The following is a 19,817-nucleotide window of genomic DNA, read 5'->3' on the forward strand; positions in this document are numbered from 1 at the left end:
AAATAAAAAATCTTTTCGCTGCGTGTATAATTTAATGAATAAGAAGAATAGCTCAAGATTTTTGTTATTAATTCGTTGATATTCATTTATAACCAAATAAGATTCGAACTAATTATATACATTTTGAGGAATGATAATGAAATGATAACAGTACGATTACTAATTGAAAACGAGCTTTTAATCGAAACCACAGAACCACAGAAGCCCTAACATTATCCACTCAGTAGTAAAGTCATTCACAAGAGAGAAAGAATAACAGGAAGGGAATAAAATATGGAACGTCCTCACCAGTTTTTATGCTGTTGCTCTGCATCCTGTTCCTGTTCCAGTGGTTCCAAGAAAGTCATGTCGAGGAGCGTGTTTCGATGATGCACCTAAACGTTTTCGCACAGCATCGTCGCAAAATCAACAGGACACATGCACTCACAAGTCACAACATTCTACCTCCGTAATCATTTCATCGCTCAACGAAGATCTTTCGAACCGTATATTGCCAACAAAAACCAAGTTTCATATATTTTTGCCCAGTCTCCTTCACATATTTTTTAAACCCGCCAAATAATTATATTGATCTGGAATTTGTTTTCTTTTCTATCGCTAAGGAGAACTCCTACTAAAAGTATCATATCTTTTTCAGCTAATCGACCCGATCGCCATTGGCAAAAGTTACGCGAATACCAACCTCGCGGGCCGTTGGTGAATGCCGAATTTTACCCAGGGTGGCTAACCCACTGGATGGAACCAATGGCCCGCGTGGCTTCAGAACCAATCGTATCTACTTTGAAGGCGATGCTGAACCATGGAGCAAATGTAAATTTTTACATGTTTTTTGGTGGAACTAATTTTGCATTCACGTCTGGTGCAAACGACGGTGGACCCGGAAATTTTGATACCGATATCACGTCATATGACTACGATGCTCCGCTGGACGAAGCCGGTGACCCTACCACAAAATACTACGCTATCCGAGATGCAGTTCTTGAAGTAAATGGCAGATTCTTAACGTATCAATGTAATCATGGAAATATTTTCCTTCTAGTTTTTACCAGATCCTGGTGTGCCAGTGCCTGTAAAACTTCCGAAAATGAAACTTGAATCTGTTCGTTTGCAATCATACGGATCACTACTGTCAAATTATGCTCGGAGGATGTTGTCAAAATTTTCATTTAGCAGTGAAAAAACATTAGGTTTCGAAGCCCTCAATCAACATTCGGGTTTAATACTATATGAGACCTACATACCCAAGCAGTTACGACGTGATCCGATGCTTTTGAAGGTAGAAGATCTAAAAGATCGTGCGTACGTTCATGTGGATGGTGTAAGTAATAAGTTTAAGTTTAGTTTGATTGTTGTTTCGTGACATTATAAAAACACCATGAATTTCATTTTCACTCTACCGTGGTTTTTATAGTTAACACCATGAATATCACGGTACATGGAATCATGATTTCACTGTCAAACTCATTGTTTTCAAATATGGTATTCATGGTTTTGGCCAAAATTACCATGAAAAAAGGGGGTTGTTAAGCAACTTAACAATGAAAAAATCAACTTTTTCCCATACATTTGGAAACACAAAACGATAAAGTGTATGGTTTTTACAGCTTCCAATTTTCTCAACCACACTGTGAAATTCACTGTTATCCCTTGAATTTTAATCGTTCAAAGATTTTTTTTTGTTTCGATTATAGTCGTTTTACCATCTTTATGGCATTCGCGACTTTATCAACGTTACAGTTGGCGGATCGTTATTGAAAAACTTATCCGGTACAACTGTGTTCGATGTTTACTCTTGGGCTCGAACTCGCGGACATTGGCTCAGGAGACAACAGACTTGCCAACTGAGCTATATCACAAGCCCTGTCCAAAGATTATGGCCCTTATTCTGCGCCTCGAGTGACGTGACGATAGTAGAGTCACCCAAGTCACTCTATTCCAGCAGTCGGTTTAGGTGAGGAACATCACTTCGGATGAACTTTGTGAGTTCTTACCCTATTCTCGTAGTCACCGTGGGTGAGAATCGTCGCATTCGGGTGACGATTTTAGGTGACAATTGTCGGTACCTTTTCAGGTGGTGACAAGATAGAAATTTAATCGAGAATTTATGTAAATCACAATGTAAGGCTCTAAATGGTTAATTATACTAATGAATGATAGTTTTGGAAATAAAATTAAGCAAATTTATTAGCAAATATGATTTTTAAATATATTGAAACTTTTTCATTGCTATCTCAAATATGTAATTTGGATTGGAATACTGAATGGAAAGTATGATCTTCTAGTGAAATCCAAAATTCAGATTTAATTGAAGTTTGATTTAATAATATGCTATGTAAAGATTTTTTTTTCAATAAAAAATGTGGAATTCAAGTGAAGGATACAGGTGAAGATTCAATTAGCTTGTTTGTTACGGGACTTTAACGATTCAATAAGCGACAAGTCAGAACATTTAAACACGTTAAAGCTGAAGCACAATTCTGAGTGTTTTCGAATTGAAGTTTGAAATACAATTTTATTGTAAATTGAAAACCGGATTTAGGTTTATGTAACCGAAATTTGTCGTTTGAATCTGATGCTGCTGCTGCTATTTCGTTGGTTTCGATCAATGTTCGGCATTCCATGATCTCCTATCTGGCAGGCGATAACAACTTCCGGCATGCCACGGGGGTAACTTTAGTTGAGGAAAATATATAAACCGGCAGCATTCGCCATTACTGAAAACGAAAAAAAAAACTTAACTTCTCTTGGATGATCGAACAGTTTCAGGTACAAAACACAAATTATTTTACATACCTGATAAACCTTTGGAAATGGTTAACAAACACCGCCTTTTTGTGCGCTGGGTTTTTGGAGCAGCAGCCGTCGGCATCTGATTTTTTTTCCCCGGCAATATGACCCAGATCCGAACTTAGCTTTGATGAACGAAATTTGCACTTACGTCGCACAAATCGTCCGTTTTTCTTCCTCAAGCAGCTTGCTGTAACCGTACCATCCGATGATGGCCATTTTCGAACCGAAATTCTAGCCCGAAATTCTAAAAACTTACTTCGGAAAATCCGAAGCGAGAGCAAAATCCAAACAACACCAGCAAAATTCTACCATTTTGACAGATGTGTTCATTCGGTCACTCACCTAGAGTGAACCTCTGTCACTTTACCCACAACGACTCCGGGAATAAGGTGACAAATCTCACGGTGACTCGAGGTGAGGTGACAATCGTCACCTCATGCGCGGCGCAGAATAAGGGCCTATGAATATCAACGTTGATTCATGGTTTATCAAGAATGTCGGGCCCGTGAAATTTTATGGTTTTATTTGATGTATTCATTTGTTTTTTTTTTTTTGTTTTTCTTCTTAAAATAAAAAATAAACTTGTTTCATTCGTTTGCTTTTTTTATTTAGATTTTTGGATTGTTTTACAAAAACACGTCACTTTTCCAGATGCTAAATTTTCTACATGCACTACAACCAGTGCTGCAAATTATCTTCAAGCACGAATGATACTGACTGTGATTTTCTATCAGTGTAAAAAGCTTCATCTGAAATGAACGGAATAGAGTTGTTTTTGACATTTCTTACGCACACTTGCTGAGCGTGTACAGATGAGACGGGACAATTAACCTCAAAAACTCTCGGAACAAAAAACGGGCAGCCGGTCGACCCACATGGTCGTTTTTGAGGTTAATTGTCCCAAAACTGAAAAGTGTTGGTGAAACAACCAGCAAATATTCACGAACACTATCAGCGGCAAATAGGACTATAGAAAAGTCAACAAATATAAAAGCTTCTGATCGGCTCGGTCATCCTCGTGCCTACAGAAAGCTGTGTGAGTGTGTCTATCAGTCAGTACACTGATCAAAATCGGGCTATAAGGTTTATTGGGAATTCTAGTGTTTTCGCACTACACAGCAAAAAATTTCTAAAAGTATACGCAATCTAAAACGGGTGGCATCTATTTTTTCCCTAGTGTAATTTAAAAAAGATGTAATTTTAAACTACTTTTGGTCTATTTTTCGTCGTTTTTTAAAAAAATGTGTAAAATTAAATTCTTTGCAATAAATTTACACTACATGATCTAGAAAGCAACGTTGGGAGATAATTTTACATCAATAATGATGTAAAATATGACATGTCCCTTGTTTTCCTTTCTTTCGCGGCTAAAGTTTATTTGTTTTCACTCGAGCTGATGATAGGGAAAGTAAAAAAGTGAAAGTCTGTCAAAAATGGGAACTCATGCCCCAGCCCCTGCCGCATAAGTTTGCAGAGGGTCTAACTTCGAGCCTTCACAAATACACCGCACGAGCAAGGTATGCTGAATTTGCTGTAATCATAAAAACCTGAGAGAGCCACGGAATTCCGAAAGGATTAAGGTAAATAATTTGAAATCCAGAAAAAAAGGATGACGAAATCAAACAATTTTCTCTCTTTTTTCTTTCAGTGACGTTGATCCGAATTGTCCAAAAAGAAATCCTTCTGTATAAGAATATGCGACTGGTGACACTGACCAGGATGGACATCTTCGTCATCGTTTCCAACTTCCGGCGCTGTCCATAATTTGGTGAAAACTTTTATTTTATTGTTAATGCATTGTTTGAAAATAAATGTCCATGAAAAATAATCATTGTTTGTATTTTTTAATGATTGAAACTTGAAAATTTACTCAAAATTGCAAATATCCCGAATGAATTTTAAAATTTTACATCACTGTGTATTTTTACACGACAATAAGCCGTTCCATTTTCGTGCATCGCTTTCGATCTAAATTTACACATCGTGATAGAATTTTAGATCAAAAACAATGTTCCGTTTTCGTGCATCGTTTCCGATCTAAAATTACACGAATTATTTTTGCTGTGTAAAGGAAAATCCAATACTTTTTATCAGTAGACGAATGATTTATTTTATAAGAAATTTCAATGAATATTATGGAGAGCGAAATTATTATGATTTATTATCTAATCTAGTGTTATGAATGGTTCCATCATTGCAATCAAATACGCCTGTAATTCAATTTCTATTTTCCATCTTATTCATATAAATAACTAATTGATCTCGTTAAACATTTATTACAACAAATCTTCCAAAAATGTAAACGTTATACTGCACTGCACTTCAAACACTTATTGATGAGGATGCGGTTCCATGCATTGATCCTGGCTGGTGCATAAATCCTGATTCAGCTGGACGGGCGCTGCTGTTCTGGTGGATTGATGTTTTTCCTGGGAAAAAATCAGCATTTAGTTTCAAACGAATTATGTTTTTGAAAAAAAGTATGAATTACCTATGCATGGCAAAGAATGGAACCGTGTGCTTACTAGCTGAAGTCCGGATCTGTATTTCTCCGCTGCTGGCCGTCATTTTAAGTCCCGTGTTTTACCTGTTAGGATAGATAACAAAATATTAACACCAGGTCGTTCAGCCGTTCCATTTTTCTAACTTACGTTTATAAATGTTTAGCTTTTATCACGGCGATGGTATTTTAGTTTTGTTTGCTGCCATTCAACTGGTAAAATCTTCCGGTCAAAAATTACTGGCTCAACACAAACAATCGTTCTTCTTGATTTATGTTCTCCAAACAGAATTGAAACGGACACGCCAACATGTATACTAACTTTTGAATGATGAAATGTATAGGAATTTTATATATGTTTTCCTAGGTAGAACAAGCTTATGAAATTCATTGGATTTTTCCATATTTCGTAATCGATTTATCGTTAGTTTCTAAGTGGTTTCTATCAAACACTAAATGATAAGATTTATTAGATTGACCCTATAAATTTTACACAGCAAATTTTTTTTTGCTGGTAACCAGCAAAATTTTGCTGGTTTTTGTCCCGCTGACTTTCCAGCAAAATTTCCAGCAATTTAAATTGCTGGAAAAATCAGCAAACGTTAATGCTGGTTTCCAGCAATTCAAATTGCTGAAAAATCAGCAATCCAGATTGCTGGAAACCAGCTTTTTTTCAACACAACCGGCCGTATTTAGTATCAAATTTATATTTCAATTCAAAATTAAATTGTATAATTGGCTGTGCATATAATTAGCAATAAAAACAATTATTATTTTCCAATAAGGGATTTATTCATTTCGAGAAACACAATTTTTTACAATTTTCCAACATCGGCTCTGCAGATGCCCCATAGGGTGCCAGCTTTCTGCCGAAGTGTTGATCATCCGCCACCTGTAAAAAAAAATTCATTAGTATCTTTTATGGAATATCTACCTGTCCAATAAAAACTCACCCTTGACTTGATGCCTGGTTGCTAGAATATAGAGCAAAATCAAAATGATTATATTAATCCAACAAAAATTCGTAAAATAGAGTCCACCTTGCTCCAGCGTACGAAAACAAACAGACTCCAATTTGACAACTCGATTGCTGATTTTCCAGCAAACTAGATCAATTGCTGGAAAGTCCAGCAATTTGAAAACCGATAGCTGTTTTTTCAGCAAAAATGACAAGACTTCAACCGAATGCTGAAAAATCCAGCAATCGGAAAACCGATTGCTGGTTTCCAGCAAAATTTTGGATTGCTGAACGTTTCCAGCATTTTTTTTTGCTGGAAATCGAGTCAAAAATTTACTGTGTATAGCCCAATTTGGTTTCATAATTATTGGATTGTCCTATGCATTTCACCAAGTGAGTGAAGCAGATACAATTTATTGGATTTTGCTATATCTTTCAAAGGATAATTTAGTAGCTAAAATTTGACTGTGAATAGTAAGATTTATTAGAATGACCTTATAAATTTAATCGCCTAATTTGGTTCAGTGTAGAAAGCTCACTCGTAAACCCGAACTAACTTGTTTCACTCGAAAGCTACGAAAGCGTCTTTCGCTTGGGCATTTCTGTCACTTACTGTTTTTGATCAGTGACTGCAGCTTAAGCATTCAATCAGTGTCAGCGAAAGTTACTGATAATTTCAGTAAGCATTTGTTTTTGCCATTTTTGCAAATTATGAATTGGGATTCAAAAAGAAAACGCGAATTGTAAATCGCTGAGACTATACGTTTACTTGAAGCGGGACAAGAGGATGGATGTATATAAAAAAAAAATTGAATTTATGGTAATTAATAATGACAAAAATATGATAAAATGAGGTCAATGAGGTTCATGTCACGATTTTGTCAATTTATTGGCATATTTTTACCACGCTTGTCATAATTTTGTTATATTTGTCATATTTTTGTCAATTGTTTACGACATTTGTCATTTTTTTTTGCCATGATTTTGTCTTTTTTGTCATATTTTTGTTAAAATATTGTCACATTTTAATCAGATTTGTCATATTTTCGACAGAGTTGTGTTAGTAAATATTTTACCATTGTATTGTAAATTTCATTCCTATTTGTCAGATTTTTTTTGTCATACTTTTACCACATTTGTCATGTTTTGTCATTTTACTGCCAACTTTTTGTCATAATTTTGTCCCCCACATTCGTCTACACGCTCCCTCGCCAGCGTTCGTCTCGCCAACCCGAACACTCATTTCTAAACCTTCCCACCTCTTCACACCATTTGAAACAGACGTATTTTTTATCAGAATTCTTCAAAAATAGCGATCTCAGCAGTAATTCTGAAATTTGCGCATGTCTAGCGAGTCGAACAATCTTTGTCACCATTCAACTAAACTTAATGATAATAGAAGGAAGCTTTTTTCACTTTCAGCAATGTTCGCTTGAAACTGAAAATGAAGATTGGATAACCTCATGAACCTGGAAAGAGCCTGAATGTATACTAAGCACCGATGTTGCCGATTGGTGAATGAGTGTGCAGAGAGCTTTCAGGACTGAGCTTTCAGTTCATTCTCGTATGAATCTAGTTGGAATTGAACTGCAATAAAGTCAGCTGATAATTTCTCACTGACACTGAAAATTTGCAGCACTGGACACAAAACCTTACGAGTCACACGGTAACAAAAGTTACTCTAATCTGTATAAAAATCCATACAGTTTCAAGAAAAGTGTCTCCACTTAGTTTTAAGTTTGGGCTCTTTACGCATAGCGTGTGCAAAAAGCTTTTATACATTTCAAGCTTTCAGCCAGTTGCTCAATTCTGTACATTTCTGTATATTTTGCAGTGGTGCCAGAATTGAAATAATTAAGCTTCCTCCAAAATGAAAAAAATACAGCAAACAAAAATTTTGAAAATAATTTAGTCGTTCTAATTCTTTATTAATAAACACATTTTGATACATGGTTACACTGCAAAAAACATATAAAAATTACAAAACATGAAACTTAAATGGAAATGGCGCTTGAGCGGTGATTGATGGATCGTCATTATTTATCCAATTTCATCGTAACCTGTTCTCCAGCAATGGATTTTTGGATCTATCTGGGAACTCACACGAAACAGTGAACGTAATATCTAAAAAAATATCGTATTAATTAATTAAAGCTGAAATTATAATTTTTTTTTTTTTTTTTTTTGTTTCGATTATAGTCGTTTTACCATTTTTATGGCATTCGCGACTTTATCAACGGTGCAGTTGGCGGATCGTTATTGAAAAACTTATCCGGTACAACTGTGTTCGATGTTTACTCTTGGGCTCGAACTCGCGGACATCTGCTCAGGAGACAACAGACTTGCCAACTGCGCTATATCACAAGCCCGAAATTATAATGAATCTGAAAAACTAGATTCGATTAGCCAATTATAATTTAAACAAGCATAACATGACTTCTGAATGTTAATAAATATAGTTATCATGTAAAGTGTAAGCTTGCGAATTAATATTGTTGTAACTAAAAAATTCGGTCTAAATATTGTTTTAAAATTTAAATTCAATTCAGGTATCAGTTAGAAGATTTTGATTTTTAATTTAGTTTCAATTACCGTTTTATAGTTGCTGTCCTGTGATAATTCCTATCTCCCATATCATTTTTTTTTTTAATTTTCAGCGGATCCTCTTTCTTTTAGTGGTCACCACTTCCTAGATGGGTTCACATGCTTCACATTGGCAACTTTTTGTAGTCTACAAAGAAGAATATAAATAAATATTACCATCGGAAGAAGAAGGAATCCATTAACTTTTGCTCGTTTTGTTTTTGACTGTTCCTTTGAAAAATGAATTTTTGCTCTTGTCCAGCCGCTGTGCAAATTGGGTTTTTACTTTTTTGATCCGCTTGCGTTGGGTTTCGGTTGTTGTCCACTAACGGCCGTATCATGCTTCTTCACGTTACGCCGCGCTGTTGATATGAAGTTCGGTCTGTCAAGCTCTATAATAGAACAAAGACAAAAAGCAATTTAAAAATTGTTCAGCTCCGGAAATCCAACGAAAAATTCGGACTTTTGTAAATTTACTTACTTAACCGGGACTCAAAATTACAGCATTCAGCCAACGAGCAACAAATTCATGCTTACATGAATGACCATCAACACCATGTAGCGCGCAAAATTTCTTAAAATTTTATTATTCTACTTCGGTCGTACTGCCTCCATCGGAAAGCTTCTGCAATTTGCTGTTGGCATCCCTGTTTGACGAAATTCCAAAAACAACAACTTTTTATACAGAATAAGGCATTTCCCCACTTGTCAGACGAACAGCTGATTTCTCATGTTTACATTTTCTCGGCATATCGTGGTAGGGTAAACATAACAACAACATTACGTATGTTCAATGGCCAGATTGTAACGATATGAAATTGGCAATGCATTTGTAGTGGTTTTGCAAGCGCACCTTGGCGAGGAGCATATAAATTCTTCATTTAATGATTTGTAAATTCATAACAAGTTAAAACATGAAGGTTTGTTGATGCTTTTAATAAAAGAAGTTTTTAAAAGAAAGCATTGAACAGTCCTTATCATCAAAGATCAAAATGGCGACCAGTTGGTGATTACATTTTTCAAAACAAAAACAAAAAGCTACCCTACCACAATCTGTCTCAGGAAATACTCTATTGCCTAAACGATGTAAATTATTTAGCTACTTTTGTATTTTGGTTACCCAAATTTAAATACGGGATATACATTTTTTTAGTATCAGACAATTAGTTAAAACTAATGCGTAATCAAAACACATTTTATGAGTAGCTAAGTTTTTCCGTGCATGATGATAACTCGAACAAATTTTTTACACGACTTTGACCTAGATGCAAAAATAATTGACTTATTACATTCCTTTTAATATATATTGAACATTGTATAAGTAAAAGTTAATGTGTATAAAAGATTATGTGAAATAAGCTCTAAAAAATGTAGGAATCATACTTAGCTTTCATTTCTCCTGCTTATGATGATTTCCTTATGAACATTTGCTTATGTAGATTTCAGCAACCCAGTTGGTTGCACTCCCCCAAAAAAATTGAAAAGATCGCAACAATCACAAAGTTTACCACAATCACAAATCACATTTTTCCCAAGGCGAAAAATATAACCATTATTTTGTTAATGAGTTTCCACCTCTGATACCGAAAAATCCACATTAAAATTCGTTCTAGAACATTTCTGACCCCACATGCATCAACAAACTTCTTCTGCATACTTCTTCAGCTACCCTTCCCCCACATACAAAACCCTTTTTTCACTTTTTGTTATAGCTCGTTACGAAACGTATGGCTGATAATTTTCATATTCTTCTTGTTTTGCCATTTAATTAAAAAAATTTTTTTGCAAAAAATTTCACGAGCGAGAAAAAAACGACCGCACTCGACTAAGGCTTGCTTAGATCCCTTTTTTAAATCAAAAACTTTTTTTTTCCAGATACTCATAGGAATATTGTCCCGAGAAAACGCCATTGACTCTATCCCCATAAGCTTGGGTATAGGAAATCGACTGCAACTGATGGTGGAAAACCAGGGACGTATTAATTTCCGAAACGCTAATGACTTCAAAGGGATTCTGGGTACCGTTATCTTAAATGGAGCAAATGAGCTGACGAACTGGAATATGACCGGTTTCCCGCTTGATAATTATCTTTTACTGCAGGACTACATAGATCAATACAGTGAACACGATTTAAAAGTGAAATCATTCTCTTCTATGAATATTTATCACTGTGGATTCGAAATTTACACGAATGAAATCTACGATACTTATCTTGACACAACAGGATGGGGCAAAGGTGTTATCTTCATAAACGGTTTCAACCTGGGCAGGTATTGGCCGTTGGTCGGACCTCAGATCACGCTGTATGTTCCACGACATATTTTACGGAAGGGAAACAATTCTATTACAGTCATCGAATATCAGATGGAAAAACGAGGAGATGCAGTCATCACATTTAGCGGAATGCCAAATCTAAATGGACCATAAGATCAAAATCTAATTTATATTTAAAAAAATTCAAATTATTTCAATTTGGCTTCCATGAATACTTCAAACATTTCATTCCAATAAAGATACCGCCAATTACAATTGAAGTAAAGAGATATTTCTTGACGGATGATTTTTTACGATTCTCAATCGAAGAAGGTCGCGTAGGTTTAAGAGATCGTCCATTGCGAAGCGCACCAATCATTTGTCCCATCTCAGTTGCTTTAGCTTGCAGTTTTCGAGAAACTGCAACAGTATATTTCGATGCGTAGCAGTTTTCTTCGATTTGGACATTTTCCACGTGGTATAAATTAATTCGAAGTTTTGTTAAGTCCAACAGTGTATTGAAGCTTCCAAGATGTGTATCTATGTTTGACAATACCTCTTTAACGTAATCATCTCTTCTTAGATTTGTTATTGCCCTAGAAAAAAAAAACCTCATTATATCTCAACGCACAATAGAATAACGCACAATTTCTTACGAGTCATAGTGATCAACCTGATTGGGTAGACTGCTTATTTCAGAAAGCACCTCCTGGGGCACCTTTTTGTTTTTTAATCCCATAACAATAAGATCTTCTTTAGAAAGCCCCGAAAGATGTTCATATTTTATCCCATACCTCCTGTAAAAAATTGAAAATTAAGAAATAAATAACTGCTCCAAACATTTTCGAACTTTTATTTAACTTATTTATTGGCGCTGATTCCCCAACTGGAGTTTTTGTCAACATCAGCGACGTCGACGTTGCAGTTGGCGGATCGTTATTGAAAAACTCATCCGGTACAACTGTGTTCGATGTTTACTCTTGGGCTCGAACTCGCGGACATCGGCTCAGGAGACAACAGACTTGCCAATGAGCTATATCACAAGCCCGTGCACCCCACGATCCGCCAACGTTGATAAAAAGCGTGTTCAACAGGCAATTGAAATCGGTTTCAATCGATTTCGATTGGTAAATTGTTGTTCACTCAGCCAATGTTGTGATCGAAACGAATCCAATTGACGTTCAATGAAGCCAATCGAAATCGATCGAAACCAATCGAAAACAATCAAGCTCAGAGGCAGGATTCGTTTCTATCGATTTCTATTACACTAACACACATGCAGTTGTTTGCTGCCGAGCTGGATTGGTTTCGACTAGTTTCAACTCGCTCCATTGAACAACGACCCGACTTGTTTCGACCAAAACATTGGCTCGTTGAACATCTATCAGTTGACAGAAACCAGTTGAAACCGATTTTTACTAGCGATTGAACGAAGCTAGTGGAGTCAACCGGTGCAACGTCGGTGGTGCTGTGTCAGTGGTGTTGTGCCAGTGGTTCGGTGCCGGGGTGGTGGTGCAGTGCTAGCAGTCTGGTGTCAGTCAAATCAGTTGCTGCAGGGAGTCCATGTTGATGTGGTCCGTCTTGGGTGGTGCGGTGCTGGTAGCATCCGTCGGTGCGGTGTTGGTGTTTCTGCGTTGCTCTCATCAGTCGGTGTGCTTGCTGCAGCAACTTCTTCTTCTTCTTGCTGCAGCAACTGATCAAAAAGTGTGGTGAAAGTGTTTGTCAAATATAGTAAGATGCCAAATAAATTTTAAATTAATACCCTGAATTTTATTCCTTAATATCATGATGACATTTAATATTATGTTTGTACGTGGGACAGATGCTCGAGACCATTTCCCTGGCAATTTTATCATTAATTTCCAATTTTTAAAAATGTGTTTCTGGCAAAAAATAGGCCTGAACATATGTTGGTTATTCACCAAATCCGGATAAGCAACAACAAAACTCGATTTGTTCTGTTCGCACATCGGTCGGACTTTATCGCGGTAGGCCAATGACATAGTGAATACGATGCGATGCGATGCGGTGAATGCGGTTCAATGCGGTGAACCACATTTGATGAAAATGTATGTGATTCGCTTAAACCTGACATACTCAACGCGGCGAAGCAGATGTCAATTTGTTCCGCCGCTCGAGTTCGCGTAGGCTGCGTCCGTAAATTTTCCGCCAATTCGCATCGCATCGCACTCACTATGTCATCGGCCGTAGACATACTGACCCTTGCTTTAAAATCGGTTAGCGATTTCGGTACGTGTATCCAACAAAGAAACTCATTCCTTGATGCTATGCCCCTTGGTATCTTCCAAGTTTTCCGCCATTCCTTCAGCAGCTTTCTCAGCCGCTTGGCTATAGGTGAACATAATCCTCATCGTCATTCTTTTCATAGAAAAGTTCCCGATCGTCTAGATGAATTCCGGTTGCGCGATCACGACGTCGCATCTCAGCCTCAGCGTTTGCTGTCCGCAAAATTTGTGGACGAATGCTTGAAGCGCGCAGCCGAATAAAAAATGAAAACAAACTAAGCGCATTAGTATTAGTGTCTGGCTGTTCATTCAGCAGCCTGATAGAAATCGATCGAAGTCAATTGGAAAAACAGCTGATCAACTGTCAATCCATTTCAATTGATTTCGATTGAGTTATGTTGAACAGACCTAAAGTCGCGAATGCCATAAAATGGTAAAACGACTATAATCGAAACAAAAAAAAAGCGACGTCGACATCACTGATGACATTTCGTGTTGATTAGAGGGCGCTATCAACCTGTATACATATCTCAGGTAAAATATCTAGGAGTGCAAGTTGATGATAAGCTAAACTTTTTTTTTTTATTGGCTTAACCTCTATACCAAGGAATATTTAAATAAGGTAGTGTCGAGAGCCATATTGGATTTTTTTTGTGACGTCACAAAAACGAATGTATCGAAAATTTATATGCGAATGGCAGAAATTTTAAAGAAAAACATGTTTTAGAACGAAAATGAATTCCAATTTCATTTTGATTGTGTTGTAAGACCTCTATTTCACTATATTATGAAATTTTCTGTTCCTTTGAAGATTGCATTATGTTTTTTTTCTCATTTAAATAATAAACGCAATGTCATCTTGAAGCTAAAACGTTCAAAAACGAAGATAAAATCTACTTTAAAAAGGTCTAGCTGGTAGTTATTGGGTGTTCAACTGATTGTTATGATTTTTATCCAATCGGTTTACCATATTCAATTCTTATGTAGAACAATTAACATCAATTGAATATTGTTAACTCGATTTACTAAAATGCGAATAAATAATTGTGGTTTTACATAAAAGTTTGTTTTTTAATAACTTTTTTGTAATAAGGATCTTAAACTGCACTGACTTGATCATTTTCATGGAAGACTTTGAACTAATTTTAAAGTTTTGCAAATTTTAGTAGGGAAAATCCACCATTTTTTCGAACTTCGATGGTCTATTTCATACAAAAATTACTCGAAAATCCAACTTTTTTCGTACCAATTTTGAAGAGCAAGAATCCTTCTAGAATAACTGTAACTCGCGGTTGCTCAGCGGGTGGGTGGTTTGTTTTTATTTTAGATTAGTGGGTGGGATGGATGGAACTCAGGGTCGTTATAGGATTTTTCAACACGGGCTATTCCCTCTTGAGTCGAACTCAAACAGTGATGTCCAAATGGGGGAAACCAACTAGATGTTAGGCCACGGGTGGTACCTCGCATGCTACCAACCGTTGTCAGAGGTAAAATCTAATGGAAGACCAAAATGCATGAACTTTCAGTACAATCCTTCAAAGATAGGTTTAAGAAAACGGCGAAAACAATGTAAATACAGAATCTATGGTGTAAATCATTCAAAATAAAGAACTACTACAGGGGGGCTAATTTTACAAAACTGTTGTTGAACATTTATTGCCTGCGCAGGGACTTAACTTAACTAACTTAACGTCACATTCGGATTCGTATACTTGCGGTATTGTTGGTTTTTGTCAATAACTACGATTCTGGTTCTGGTCTCGGAAACCGGTTACCTCCAAAGAGCGGCTACTTCGGTGAATTCGCACCCAATTCGGCGTCCCGAATGGTGCTTGAACTCACCGGATATCGGCGTAATGCGATGTTGTTTGGTAGACCTTTTATAGGTTATGTCTACCATCAGCTCTCGTGTCCGTGCAATGAGGTTTCGGTTTCGTCCAAAACCGGCACCCGATGAGAATAATCCTGAGATTAAGGTTATGAAACAGAAAAGAAAAAGGTCCTCTGGACCTGACCAGATACATTAGTTACGTCACTTGTTACGTCACATCTTTCACCGCATGGTTTTTATAATGTTTCACAATAATATAATGATAATACATTTTTACATATTTTTACCTTTTTCTTCAGGATATAATTTTAACTTGTTGGTTTTTCCTCGTTGTACTATTGAACGTATTTTTAATCTGTTTAGCATGGAAATAATTTTTTAATACCTTTTGACACCTCGTGTCATCGAACTAACACTTGGTTTTGTACATTACACAAATGTTACCTTTTTCTGTATATTCGGTTTTAATTTGTTTCTCGTTTTGTGATTGTAATCTTCGAGTCGAATTTGTAGCTGTTTAATATAAAAATAGAACGTATTTTAACTTTGTTTTTAACTGACCGCATGTTGTGTTTAGCTTGTAAACTAACCGTACTTTTTCTTAGTAACTATCACACGTACTAACGACTTTTAGCTTGTGATCGTTTTTTATGTTTTAATATATTTGCCCGTTTTTAATTAGCCTGTAATTTAGTTAAGAACTTTAGAAATTTTTACACCTATTACATAAATAACTTCTACTTCGTTTAACACGGCGCGCACAACTTTACTCTGAGGAGCTCGAGGACAGAAAGACCTTGCATTTCGTTGGTCGATATTGCGCAAGCTATGAAAATCCGACCGACACACAAAAATTTACAACTACATAGTAAGCTCAGATACGTGTGTCGTTGTTTGGGTGATAGCACTTCCCCGTGTTAACAGTAAAGTTTCCTCCGCCTATGGAAATTCTCTTGTGAGAGAGGTGGCTGCGTGCTGTTGTAGGGAAAGCGGTAAAACGGGAGGAATCCCTGAGAGCCCTTGAGTGTCGATGGCTTTGACGTTTCTTAGTCAGGGTTGAAGTCGAAATTGATTAATGTGTCGAAGACACATTTTTGAGGTGTAACGAACGGTTACATAACAGGTATTAAAAGTGGAACATTTAAAACAAATTCTTCAAATTATCAACGAAAAAGACAAATTTCCTAGTAAATTAACAGATTTTTCGTGATTGTGACGTCGCAGTGTGTACTAATACTAAAGCAGGGCTGCCTCGACACTACCTTCTTTAAATATTCCTTGCCTCTATACTACATAATCAGCCAAGTGATTCTCCTAACATTAAACATTTTACATATCAATTCCACTTTCTATTATAAAATTTACAATATTGAGGTAAACGTCAAAATCTTTCTTTTTCAGAATAATTTGAATATCCGGTACTATTCCTTTTCGAACTAATATCCGCCAAACAGGTTCTCGAAGATGACTGAATCTGTTACATGAAAAAATAATATGATCTGGATCAGCTGTTGCCTCACCACAACTACATATAGCAGTTGGGATGATGGAATTTCTATGAAGATGAGCCGGAAGTCTGGAGTGATTGCTTATAAGCTTGGAGAGGATAACAATTTGTCTACGGTTGAACTCCAGGTTGTAAAACCAAGGTTGCAGAGAAACATTTGAAATAATGCTGTGGCAGAAACGACCTTTTGATCCCGAATTCCATATCACCTGCCAATTCAGTAATGCTGTTTTTCGCACAGGATATTTAACATCAAATGAAGTCAAAGCGTATTCCTCTGGTGAACCTTCAGCGCATGCACGCTTTGCCTCCTGGTCCGCGAGCTCGTTCATAGGAATTCCTCTATGAGATGGAACCCAAATTAAAGTAATTTCGTATCCAAGATTTTGGGCTTCATTGACATACTTTTTTATCTCATACCAGGCGAATGGATTTTTTTGATTGAAACTCAATTTTTGGAGACTTGTGAGGCTGCTGAAACTATCTGTTACTATGATGTATTGACCAACAGGGAGTTGAAGAATACTTTTTGCAGCATGTCTGATCGCCAAAAGTTCGGCCATATACACTGATACGAAATTATCAAGCTTAATCATTTTCGTCGGAGCCCCGAAGCTATTAACCACGGAATATCCTGTTCCATCTATATCCACCTATATCCTTGGAGCCATCTGTTGCCATAACGTATGCATTCTCGTATTTTTCTGCTAGATATGTAGAAATCACCTCAGCTGTCGAAGATTCCTGGATTTGATCACAGAGTTGTTTCACTGATAAATCTATACGTATTTTTGTTCACGAAAGTCTTCAAAATGCACTAGACATTGTAGCCCGCAAAATCTCTGATCTCGGGTTGGAGCTGTCCCCGATCAAATGTAAATGTCTCTTGATCTCTAAAAAACAACACGATACACTCCCTAGATTCGAAATAAATGGATACGAACTAGAATACGTGCAATCCTTGAAATTATTAGGTTTGCATCTAACCCGCAATTTATCGTGGTTGAATCATATCAACTATATAAAAAAACGAACTACTCCGTTCCTCAATTTCCTGCGTAGTATTTCAGGTCAAGCCTGGGGAGCACATCCGGTGGCCATGCTGGGTATTTACAAGTCATGTGTACGATCAATAATCGATTATGGATCCATATTCTTGACAGGCCTACCGCAGAAGGATTCCATAGTACTAGACAGGATCCAATGGGCCTGCATCAGGATCTGTCTGGGCTCCACCAAAACCACACATACTGGCTCACTGGAAGTTATGGCTGCCCAAGCAACCAGAATTCCCTTAAAAAGGTTCCATAGAAGCTTAATCGGCTCTCGTTTGTGTCTGAAGAGAATGCTAATCAGCCCAAAATTTAAGTTCTTAAAGCTACTTTCAAGTTCGTTTAGGTGGCTGTAGAGAACGCTATTCAGCTTCTAAGAGAATGTCAAGAAACTTCTACGCACCGAAAAAAAAATCCGATTGACAGATTGCTCTGACAACCACATGTCAGATTGCTAGGTTGCCGGTCTATCATGGTCTATCTCATTGATTTTAATTATATTGTTTTGATTACAAAAGCTGCTTACACGCCTAGAGAATTGAACCGCTGCTCTCTAGGTTGCAATGAAACTCACCAGCCTCTCGACCAATCCAGCAATAGCTAATTGCCACTGTAATGATTAGTATTTAAACTTAATGTCATTTGAGATGATTGAGTGGGTTGGTCAATAGAAGGTACCTTATTTCGTCCAAAGGACTTTCAGTACACAATATGAATCATAACAAAAATTCGCATCATCAAAATTTATTCGAATATCTTATTTAACATTTATAAGAAAAATTCGAAAAAATCTTGAATTCCATTTGTAAATATCAGTACAGATATAAACAAAACAAATACCATGACAAAAAATTGACAGACATTTTTGACATGTCGCTTAGAATTCCCATATAGGTTCTTTAAAACACCTTCAAGTATCATAATGGTGCGTTTTGGAATGTTACGCGAACGTTATCGACCTTTTTGAAAGAAGTTCCATTGAAAGCGCCTAGAAGTTCTGTTATCGATAGTTTAACCTTTCAAAGGGCGATGGAAGTTCCTGAGTAACTTTTACGCGACAAGAGTCACCTGAAGTTCCCGTAAAACATTTTTTCAGCCAATTGTGAACTTCGGAGTTCCATCTTTAAGTAAAAACGCGACTTTTGGTTGCTTGGGTAACCAGATAAGCTAAACTTTGTAGAGCATATGGACTATACAATTGAAAAAAAATGCCAAAAAATATGGTGTTCTTTGCCGGATAAACAGATATTTGACTTTCTGGTCAAAAATCATTTACACAGTAAACGAAAATTACCGAGTTCGGTAATTGTTTTACCGAAATCCTAACATGTGTAAATCGTTAAACTGTTCGGTAATTTTTTCGGTAAAAAATAAACGAACATCGGTAAATCGATTCTTCATTTACCGATGTTCGTTTGTTTTTTACCGAAAAAATAACCGAACAGTTTAACGATTTACACACAGTAAACTAAAATTACCGAGTTCGGTAATTTTTTTACCGAAATCCTAACATGTGTAAATCGCTAAACTGTTCGGTAATTTTTTCGGTAAAAAATAAACGAACATCGGTAAATAGACTCTTCATTTACCGATGTTCGTTAATTTTTTACCGAAAAAATTACCGAACAGTTTAACGATTTACACATGTTAGGATTTCGGTAAAAAAATTACCGAACTCGGTAATTTTCGTTTACTGTGCACATGTTAGGATTTCGGTAAAAAAATTACCGAACTCGGTAATTTTCGTTTACTGTGTACGTGAAGTCGGTTATTATGCCACATTTTGATTACTGTTCTAAAATTCTACTTGATGCTTCAGATACCCAAATAAAGCGATTGCAGAAAATCCAAAATAAAATTATGAGAGTTGTGATTCGCTGCAACCGATACACGCCTAGTGCTCTTATGCTCGACATGCTTAAATGGTTATCTGTGAAACAACGTATTGCTTATAACAGCCTGATGTTTGTCCATAAAATGAAAAAAGGAATGTTACCTTCTTATTTGGCTCGAGACCTACAGTTCGGAAACGACATTCACAGATACAATACGAGAAGAGCTTGTGATTTTAGACTTCCGATTGCTAAAAAAGAAATG

General features: G+C 36.5%; 1 protein-coding gene and 2 long non-coding RNA genes across 5 annotated transcripts in view; 1 reads left to right on the forward strand and 2 right to left on the reverse strand.

Annotated features, from left to right (window-relative positions):
* Positions 1-11,897, forward strand: part of LOC129752303 (beta-galactosidase) — a 277,208-nt gene extending 265,311 nt beyond the window's left edge. For both annotated transcript variants that reach the window (XM_055748094.1, XM_055748100.1), the window contains exons 5-7: positions 638-984; positions 1,040-1,318; positions 10,707-11,897. In XM_055748094.1, the coding sequence (XP_055604069.1) occupies positions 638-984; positions 1,040-1,318; positions 10,707-11,258 (1,178 nt within the window). In that variant the 3' untranslated portion in view covers positions 11,259-11,897. The remainder of the gene's footprint in view (positions 1-637; positions 985-1,039; positions 1,319-10,706) is intronic.
* On the reverse strand, positions 5,063-5,727 carry LOC129752481 (uncharacterized). The gene is made up of 3 exons (XR_008738885.1): positions 5,442-5,727; positions 5,282-5,377; positions 5,063-5,219 (listed from the first exon to the last, which is right to left on the reverse strand). It is a non-coding gene; the product is annotated as an uncharacterized LOC129752481 (long non-coding RNA).
* LOC129752403 (uncharacterized) lies at positions 7,869-10,473 on the reverse strand. Of its 2 annotated transcripts, XR_008738868.1 has the most exons (6): positions 10,215-10,473; positions 9,313-9,478; positions 9,036-9,223; positions 8,841-8,979; positions 8,457-8,632; positions 7,869-8,372 (listed from the first exon to the last, which is right to left on the reverse strand). It is a non-coding gene; the product is annotated as an uncharacterized LOC129752403 (long non-coding RNA). The 2 variants fall into 2 exon arrangements; XR_008738867.1 differs by lacking the exon at positions 8,457-8,632 and having other exon boundaries at positions 7,878-8,372; positions 10,215-10,464.
* Positions 11,898-19,817: the final 7,920 nt, after the last annotated feature.

Source organism: Uranotaenia lowii, chromosome 1 (genome assembly GCF_029784155.1).
Source record: "Uranotaenia lowii strain MFRU-FL chromosome 1, ASM2978415v1, whole genome shotgun sequence".
NCBI lineage: Eukaryota > Metazoa > Arthropoda > Insecta > Diptera > Culicidae > Uranotaenia > Uranotaenia lowii.